General features: G+C 65.3%; 3 protein-coding genes across 3 annotated transcripts in view; 1 reads left to right on the plus strand and 2 right to left on the minus strand.

Moving 5' to 3' along the window:
• Positions 1–1,606, minus strand: part of CHLNCDRAFT_57199 (expressed protein) — a gene marked incomplete at its 5' end in the record, with an annotated part of 3,009 nt that extends 1,403 nt beyond the window's left edge. Inside the window, 4 exons of the mRNA XM_005849692.1 lie at positions 38–111; positions 252–321; positions 462–622; positions 769–1,606. Of these exons, the coding sequence (XP_005849754.1) occupies positions 38–111; positions 252–321; positions 462–622; positions 769–1,606 (1,143 nt within the window). The remainder of the gene's footprint in view (positions 1–37; positions 112–251; positions 322–461; positions 623–768) is intronic.
• A 1,003-nt stretch (positions 1,607–2,609) lies between these two features.
• CHLNCDRAFT_142785 (hypothetical protein) lies at positions 2,610–4,598 on the plus strand (the record flags this gene model as incomplete). The annotated part of the gene is made up of 9 exons (XM_005849423.1): positions 2,610–2,757; positions 2,843–2,916; positions 3,015–3,237; positions 3,344–3,430; positions 3,540–3,613; positions 3,758–3,839; positions 3,961–4,078; positions 4,223–4,323; positions 4,441–4,598. The coding sequence occupies 9 exons, from the start codon at positions 2,610–2,612 to the stop codon at positions 4,596–4,598; spliced, it is 1,065 nt and encodes a 354-aa protein (XP_005849485.1).
• A 1,032-nt stretch (positions 4,599–5,630) lies between these two features.
• Positions 5,631–8,481, minus strand: part of HYDG (hypothetical protein) — a 4,616-nt gene continuing 1,765 nt past the window's right edge. Inside the window, exons 6-15 of the mRNA XM_005849693.1 lie at positions 8,337–8,415; positions 8,036–8,136; positions 7,684–7,785; positions 7,445–7,542; positions 7,144–7,239; positions 6,860–6,933; positions 6,542–6,653; positions 6,379–6,433; positions 6,147–6,233; positions 5,631–6,015 (exon numbers count right to left, since the gene is read on the minus strand). Of these exons, the coding sequence (XP_005849755.1) occupies positions 5,956–6,015; positions 6,147–6,233; positions 6,379–6,433; positions 6,542–6,653; positions 6,860–6,933; positions 7,144–7,239; positions 7,445–7,542; positions 7,684–7,785; positions 8,036–8,136; positions 8,337–8,415 (864 nt within the window). The 3' untranslated portion in view covers positions 5,631–5,955. The remainder of the gene's footprint in view (positions 6,016–6,146; positions 6,234–6,378; positions 6,434–6,541; positions 6,654–6,859; positions 6,934–7,143; positions 7,240–7,444; positions 7,543–7,683; positions 7,786–8,035; positions 8,137–8,336; positions 8,416–8,481) is intronic.

An 8,481-nucleotide genomic window follows, 5' to 3' on the forward strand; every position in this document is an offset into this window, starting at 1 on the left:
TGCGCTGCAGGTGGCTGCGCCGGTTGAGCAGCAGCACCTCCTGCTGCTCCGGGGCGAGGTGCATGACGTGCAGGCACTGCGCCCAGCGAGCCGCCTCTGTCGCGCTGTCCACTGCAGGCCAGGCAATGGCAGGGCATCAACACAACGGCGGGGAGTGGCCGCAGGCGGGGCCGAATCCTGCCGACACACATCCCGTGGCAGCAGGCGGCTGCATGCATGCGTTGCAGGGGCGGGGCGGGGTGGGCCCCCACCTGTTGAGAAGGAGCTTGGGTCCTTGCTGATCAGCTCAATCACGCGCACGCCCTCGGCACGTAGCGCAGCCTGCGGGGGAGGGGAGGTGGGAGGAGGGGTGGGGGCGTGGCGTGAGGGCGGATGCAGCAGCCGCAGGTGATGCAGCAGTGCAGGTACCAGCCGCCGCCGGCCCAGCCCGAGTTGCGGGCGGCCCTGGCGCCGCGCCGCACCTGGCACAGCTGGCAGGAGCGCGCCACAATCATGCCCAGCTCCTGCATCTGCTGCGGGGTCAGCCCGTGGTCTGCCACCGCGCCCTGCGTCACGCCGTGCAGCTCCACAAACTCGCGCAGGCGCACCACCTGGTCGGCAAAGCCCTTTTTGAAGTCGATGCCTGCTTGGCGGGGGGTGGGGGGGGGTGGGGGGGGCAGGGCCATGCGCGGCCAGTGAGTTGAGTGCGCGCGCGCCTGGGAGCTAAGAGGATGCCACTGCAGGCCAATGAGCGGCGCGGAGGCCCGTGCCCCCACCCTGCCCACCCACCCGCCATGTCTTGGGGCAGCAGGTCGCATGCGTTGGTGGTGGGGTGGCTGGCCTCGTCGCCGTGCTCGCGCAGCGCGGTGGTGGTGCCGTGGTCTCCGTCTGCCGAGGGGCTGGAGGGGTGGCTGTGCCCGCTGAGGCTGCGCTCCGCCGACACATCCAGCGCCAGCTTCAGCCGCTCGACCTCCTTCTCCTTGCTCATCAGCTGGGTCTGCAGCTCGCCGTTCAGCCCCTCCAGGATCTGGTTACGGCTCTGCAGGGCCTGCAGCGCCGCCAGCTGCTTGGACAGCACCGAGATCTGCGCCTCCATCTCGACAAACTTCTGCTTCTTGCGCTCCCGGTACCGCTGCTGCGCTATCTTGTTGGCCTCCTGCTGCTTGGCCGTCTTGCGGTGCTTGCTGTCGCCGCCCTGGCTGCCGCCGCCCTGGCTGTCGTCGCCAGACAGCTGCGCGGCAGGGGGCGCGCCGCCGCCGCCGCCGTAGCCGCCGCCGTTGAGCTGCAGGTCCAGGCCCATCATGGGGCCGCCGCCCGGTGCGCCAAAGGGCGTGGGGCTGGTGGCTGGAGGCACTGGGGCGTAGGGGTCTGGCAGGCCGCCGCCGCCGCCCAGCATGCCCATGGGCAGCGCCCCGGCCGCCGCCACGGGCAACCCCGCCTGCTGCTGCGGCGCCATCACCATCTGAGGCAGCGCGCCGCCCGCTGGCATGGCAGGCAGCATCATGCCTGGCTGCCCCATCTGCTGCGCGGCTTGCATGTAGGCCAGCTGCATGCCGCCCATGGATCCCGCCTGCGGCGGCATCATCGCCCCATGCATCCCCGCCGTCTGTCCCGCGTTCACCTTCATCGCCTTGCTCACATCCTCAGCGCCTGCAGTTCAGCACCAGCGGGCAGCGAGCAGCAAATCACATCAGCAGGGCAGCAAACAAGTCGCGGGCAGGTGGCAAGTGGCCCTTTTGACCCCAAGGAGGCTTGGGCACGGCCCATGCGCCCCGCTTGCCTGGCTCATGTGCGCGCTTGCTGCGGGAGTTTAGCTCCTCGATGTAGCTCTGGAAAAAATTGTCTACCTGCACCGCCCCAGCACAGGCAGCAGAACAAGGAGTTTGTGGCAGGGCACGGCCTGCCCACCGCCGCCCCAAAACGAGGCACATAGCAAGCCAGGTCAGGAGGCGGCCCGGCGGGGCCAGGGCCAGGCTGAAGCGGCGCAGAATTGAGGAGGCTGCACCCGGAGGGCAGCAGAGAGCGCAGGCGCTGGGCCCCAGTGCGGGCACTCCTGAGCACAGAGCTGATGCCGTGCTTGCTGCACTTGCCGGCACGAACTCGTCGGGTTCCATCATGCTACCGAGTAGGTCTGGCAGCTCCAGCGAGCCACGCGGCCCTTCGTTCATTTCGTCAGTCTTGGGGTAAGCTGCCACGGCTAATGGTAGTGCGAGAGCCGTTTAGTATTCCTGTAGCAGCCTGGGCGGCCCGCAGACCGGGGTGCACGGGTCGAGCGGCTTTGTCGAAAGCGGGTTGAACGCAAGCTTGAGAGGCAGGTACACTGGGGCACCCGGAGACCGGAAGCAAACACCAGGAACCTCGTGGCACTCCTCAAGGCTGCGGATTGGGGCCAAGCGCCAACTCGGGAGGTACACCTGCTGTACTCAGTCACCTCCCCGGCGAATTGCATCATCCGCTGTGTAGGACCCCAATCGCCGCCAATCCGTTCAATTTCGTGATCAAAACTGCTACAGGACGTCTGCATGCGTGGAGCAGTCTATGCCCTAAGCGTGGTGCCCCCCAAGCTGACGCTGCGTTCCCTGCCGCTACTGCAGCAACGCGCCACAGCATCCCATTCACAACGCAGCGACATGGCCACCGCCGCCAGCCGCCGCCAGCCACCGCCGCCAGCTGCTGCCAGGACGGCATTGGACGAGATGGGGAAGGGCGGCGAGTTTCGTCGCAAGGATTCCGCCTTCCGCTCGTGGATCAAGAAGGGTGGCGAATTCGAGCCTGAAGGTCTGATCTGATGCCTGTCCGCTGGCTTATGTCATCACCGGTGGCAATGACTCCTCAACTGACTTGCCCCGCCCCACCTGTGCAGCCGGCCGCTACCACCTGTACGTGTCCCTGGCCTGCCCCTGGGCATCACGCTGCGTGGCGCTGCTGCACATGAAGGTAGGCCCGCCCGCCGCATGTGGTGCTGGAAGCCAGGGCTGCATGTGGGGCCGTGGTCCTGCACCCCGGCCTCCTTGACCTCTCCCTGCGCCTTGCAGGGCCTGGAGGATGTGATTGGGCTGTCGGTCACGCACCCCACCTGGCAGCGCACCCGCCCCGACCAGGATGAGCACTGCGGGTGGGCCTTTGCCAGCCCAGACGGCCCGCCACTCTCCAGCTCCACCGGCCACGGCTCATTCACGTGCGAGGGCTGCATCCCTGACCCCATCAACGGCGCCCAGTTTGTGCGCGATCTATACGAGAAGAGCAGCGACACCTCTGGTGCGTGTTCCTGGTCAGCTGGCGGGGGCGGGGGCAGGTGCATCAAGGCGCACGGCATGACGTAAGGCCTCGTGCCCCTGCTCCCGTGCCGCCTCCCTCCACGCAGGCAAATACTCGGTGCCGGTGCTGTGGGACAAGAAGAAGGGCTGCATCGCCAACAATGAATCCTCGGAAATCATCCGCATGCTCAACAGTGAGCGCTGGTGGTGGCATCCCCTGGCCCCCGCATCAGCAAGGGAGTGCATGGCAGCAGTGCATGTGGTGAAGCTGTACCCAGGTGTTTGTGCTGCAACTGGGCGCAGGCGAGTTCAACGACCTGGCCGGCAACCCGCAGCTGGACCTGTACCCAGCAGACCTGGCGGCGGCAATCGACGAGGTGGGGTGCTGGCTGCCTGGCCGCCTGGGGCAGGTGTAGGCGGCCACGGCTGCTCCCAGCACCCTGCTGCTGCTGCCCCTGGTTTTGCGCTGTTGCTGGCCTGTGGCCTGGCTCCTGACATGCTGCGCGTGTGCGTTCCCGCAGGCCAACAGCTGGATTTACCCTGCGATAAACAATGGCGTGTACCGCTGCGGGTTTGCCACCTCACAGGAGGCGTATGAGACAGGTGGGTGGGCAGCGAGGTGACCCGGGCATGGCCACCGCCACCCATGGCTGTCACTTGACCTGTGCCCCTCCTGACTCCAGCTGGCTCATCATCCTCACATGCTGACGATGCTGTGGTGCAGCCTTTGGCGAGCTGTTTGCGGCGCTGGACCGCTGCGAGGACATCCTGTCGCGGCAGCGCTACATAGCGGGGGACCGCATCACGGAGGCAGACATCCGCCTGTTCCACACCCTCATCCGGTGGGGCCCGGCCCGGCGCCGGCTGTGGAGGGTGGCTGCGCTATCTGCAGCGACTCCCCAAGGCTGCGATGCATCTGGGGAGGGCGTAGATTGCGACTGCCACCGTGCGTTCATCCCTGGCCTGCCGCCAATGCGTGGCTGCAGGTTTGACCCTGTTTACGTGGTCTACTTCAAAACAAATGGCAAATTCATCCGCGAGTGCCCCAACCTGTCCAACTACACCCGCGACATCTTCCAGACGCCGGGTGAGCATGGCGCATCCAACCCGGCGTAGGCGGCTGCTTGTGTGGGGGTTCCACTGCTCGCATTATATCTTCTCCAGGGAAAGACTTCTCTTCAAGTCTCTGTTCTCTTCCCTGCAGGCGTGTCCAAGTCGGTGAACATCAGGCACATCAAGGTCCACTACTTCTCCTCGCACCCCAAGCTTAATTACTATGCAATAATGCCGGTGGGCAGCGAGAGCGACCCGTGGTGGGAGAAGCCGCACGACCGCGCGGAGCGGTTTGGGCAGAAGAGCTGAGGCAGGCAGGGCGGGTGGCGCAGGCGCTACCGTGGCTGATTTCAGTTGTTCAGATGCATTGTTCGTTCAGGTTGCCTTTTGCTTCAGTCTCTTTTGTTTTTTGCAAAATAAACCACACAGCCCAGGTGCAATAAGCCCAAGGTTTAAGCGCCTGCGCTGCGCCACCAGTACATGTGTACTGCCCCGGCCGAAGGTGTGTTTCTTTTTCCACTCACCCTTGTTGATTCAAACAGGTGCTGTGTGCACATCACCATGGCACGACCTATCCTCATTTCGGGGGCTGTGTTGCTGTTGCTGCTTTCACTTGGCTTCGGTCAGGCTCGAGAGCTGCTGGACGTGTGCTCGGTCCATCACGGTGGCAGGGACAGACGGCTTTTCTCTGATGGGTGTGGCAGCGGCGCGGGCTCGCCCTGCTGCTGCCAGCCTGTGGAAGGCGAGACCCGCCCTGCCCGACCGGCCGCTGGCAGCCCTTCTGTCGGACTTTATCATTGTATTTTCGTAACATACTTGCTCTCTTGCTCTTTTTTGCACAGGACCACCTCGCTACTTTGGTTGTTGCTCGGACCCCAACCTGTGGTGCCATTTCTACGAGTTTGCTCCGCCCGGCATTCCTGGCGCGTGCCCGCAGCCCTCCCTCTGCCTCCCTGTTCCTCAGGCAAGTCCATATGGTCGACAGCCGCACCCTGCTGTGAACTCACTCTGTGCCAAGCAAACCGCTGCTGCCTCCTTGCTACAGGGCTGCGGCGCCATAGGAGGGCCCTGCTGCCCGCCACCCTCGGACCTGGGGGGCGACTTCACGTGCGTGGGCGATGTGGTGTGCGAGGGGGCTCAGCTGTCCAAGACCTACGAGGCCTTCCTGACTCTGCAAGGGGGCAACGGGACTGCGCCCAGGAGCAGCTACGGCATGTGCGTGGCGGAGGCGGCGGCCAGTGACGGCGCCGCCCCAGCAGCTGAAGGCCGGCCCTGAGGGCGTGCGTATTGTCGCATGCAACCTGAACCTTTGCCCGTACTCCAGCGCAGCGCTCAAGCGCAGCGCATGGCAAGATTACACATACGTAGACTGTTGGCAAACGCGGGCATTTTGTACAGGCCCACATCAAACTGTTCGTTCAATGGAATCGCGTTGCCGATAAACCTGAGTTGTTGCGTGCCCAAGTGCCAGGCACCAATATCGAGGCGAGGCGGGCGGTTCAGCGACCCTTGGCGGCAGCAGTTCAGCCCGAAACACCTGACTGGGAATACGACGGAGGGAGGAAGAGCAAAAGAATAGAGCAAGTTATGGTTTGGCTGTGGGGCGGAGAAGGGGCAATGGAAGAAAGGGTGTGCCAGCGCCAGCGGAAGCCCACTAGGCATGGGCTCAGATGTACACGTCGTGCTCCCCCGCGTTGACCTTGGCCAGCTTGCGCTTGGTCAGGTTCTGTACAGCACACAGGGCGGGGCCAACCAGGGCAGGATCAAGCAGGAAACACTGGCTCGAACCCAGCCTGCCGCCACCACACCGCCCATGTGAGAGGCAGGGCCGCACCCTGCTGCCTCCGGCCCACCCACCTGCGCGCTGTCGCTCAGCCCAACCACACGCTCCCGCTCAATCAGGTCCTGCCCAATCTGCTTTGCCTCCTCGCTGCCATAGTCATTCTGCGAGCAGCAACCCGCTCCCAAAACATCAGCACAAGCAATGCACATCCGGGTGGCCTGCAGACCATGCATGCCGGCGGGTGCAAAGCAGGCGTGGATCCTGCCTCAGCGCGGCCAGCCCTTCCCAGCAGGCCGCCAGACCCACCAGGTACTCCTGGAGCGTGAACAGTGAGTTGGGGTGGCAGAAGTTGTGGATGTTCCTGCAGGCAGCAAGGGTGGTGCATTAACTACTAGCTCTTGGTGGCCGTGCTCCCTCAAACCACCCCCAGGCAACAGTACCAACGCTGGCAGCGGCGCGGGGGACACACCCAGCCTTGGCAATCTTCATGAAGTGCTCCCCGGTGCGTCCCTTGCGGTAGCAGGCTGTGCACCAGGATGGCACGTACCCTTCCTTCATCAGGTCCACCACAATGTCCTGCACTGCACCATACCACCGCCACACAGGCGCAGAGCGGGGGCAGGGGCAGGGGCGCCGCCAGGGGTTAATAACGGGCACCAGCGCAAAGCGGCATGGCCGTGCCATGCCGAGCAACTGGGAGCAGCGCCTGCCCATGGGCACACACACACATGGGCTGTCTTCCGGGCACACCAGCTCTGCCCACTGGCGCAGCAGAGCTGGCGCGCACCTGGGCGGTGGTCTGCCAGCGTGAACTGTCCGTTGAGGTCGGCCAGGTTGTCCTCTGTGGCCTTGCTGTCGTCCCTGCACAGAGAGCGGGCCAGGTGAGGTGGTGTGTGTGTGGCTAGCTGGCTGGCTGGGTGTGGGAAAAGCAGGGCGACAGGGGGAGTGGAGGGCTCACAACAGCAGGGCGAGCAGCTCAGCTGCTCCGAGCTGGAGCAGGATGCCGCAGCGGGGGAGCACCATCCCTGCACATACGGGCGCGCGCGGCCCCCACCCACCCCCGCCGCGCACCTGTGGTAGGCGCCCACATCCGTCTTGGAGCCGGCGCTCATCTGGCTCATGCCCACCCGCAGCAGCTCGGTGCGCATCTCGGGCGACTCACGAGTGCTGTGGAGGGGCAGGAGGGGGGGGAGGGGGACAGGTTAGCGCGTTAGGTGCAAGAAACAAAAGCAAGCGCAGCTTATAGTTGCTGCCCTTCAGTGCACCGGCATGTGCCAGAGGCTGCCAGACCGGTATGCGGCAGCTGCAGCTGGTCCTGCTGCCCCTGGCGAGCTGGCACGCCCGCCACCCCTGCCTCCGCCGCCTGCCGCACCTGAGGATCATGCCTGTGTACGGCACCGCGATGCGCAGGATGGCCACCAGCTTCTTGAAGTTGGCGTCGTCCACGGCATAGGGGGGCGCCAGCGACACCTGCGGGCACGCATCGCAAGCACGCAGATAGGCACCAAGAGACGGCACGGGGCTGGGCTGTTTGTCACGTGCGTTGCAGCCATGCATCCAGCAGCCCCACATCTTTGGCTGGCATCGGCTGCATGCACGGGTGTCTCTCACGTCTGAGCCGTCTGCCGGGCGCATGCGCGGCACCGAGATGGTGTGCGGCCCCGCCCCGTACTCGCGCTCCAGGTGGTTGGCATGCATCAGCGTGGCCAGGACCTGCGCCCGGGGTGTGGTGGTGGTGCACGGTGCACCGCTCAGGGCACCGGCCGCGCCAGCAGCGCTGAACGCTGCCACTGCTTCTCCCTTCACTACGCCTCCGGTGCTCCCACAGCAAGATCATGTACGCCAAACACAGGAATCCGGCCCCCCAGGTGCCCAGGCACCAAGGAAGCCTCAGCCAGCCAGGCAAGCTACCTGCCCCAGCCGCCTGCCCTGCCCTCGTGCCTCTACCCATCCCCACCCTCACCTCATACTTGTAGTCGTACAGCCCAAACAGCGTGCCCAGGCCCACATCGTCCAGCCCCGCACGCATGGCGCGGTCGTGAGTCATCACACGGTTGTCGTAGTCTGCAGCGGGTGGAGGGGAGGGCCAGGGTGGGGGTGCGGGGTTGGAGCAGGCGAGGTGGGATGAGGCGGCGGGAGGTGGGCAGGCATCCAGGCCATCGACGGCCGCCAGCGAGCTGGCTGGCTGCCAAGGCTGCAGCCGGGTGTCCCTGCTTGCTCCTGCTGCTGGGCACCCAGCAGTGGTGCATGGCCTGCCTACCCACCCGACTTGGGCCCCGCGATGTGCATGTGCTTGAAAGTGGGGCGGTGGTAGGTCTCCTGGAACAGAGTGTAGGTGCCAATCTGCACACATGGGCGCGGCAATGTGGAAGGCGCGGGGGGGGGGGGGGGGGGGTCTCCATCACTTTG

Source organism: Chlorella variabilis, assembly GCF_000147415.1.
Source record: "Chlorella variabilis unplaced genomic scaffold CHLNCscaffold_5, whole genome shotgun sequence".
NCBI classification, from domain to species: domain Eukaryota; kingdom Viridiplantae; phylum Chlorophyta; class Trebouxiophyceae; order Chlorellales; family Chlorellaceae; genus Chlorella; species Chlorella variabilis.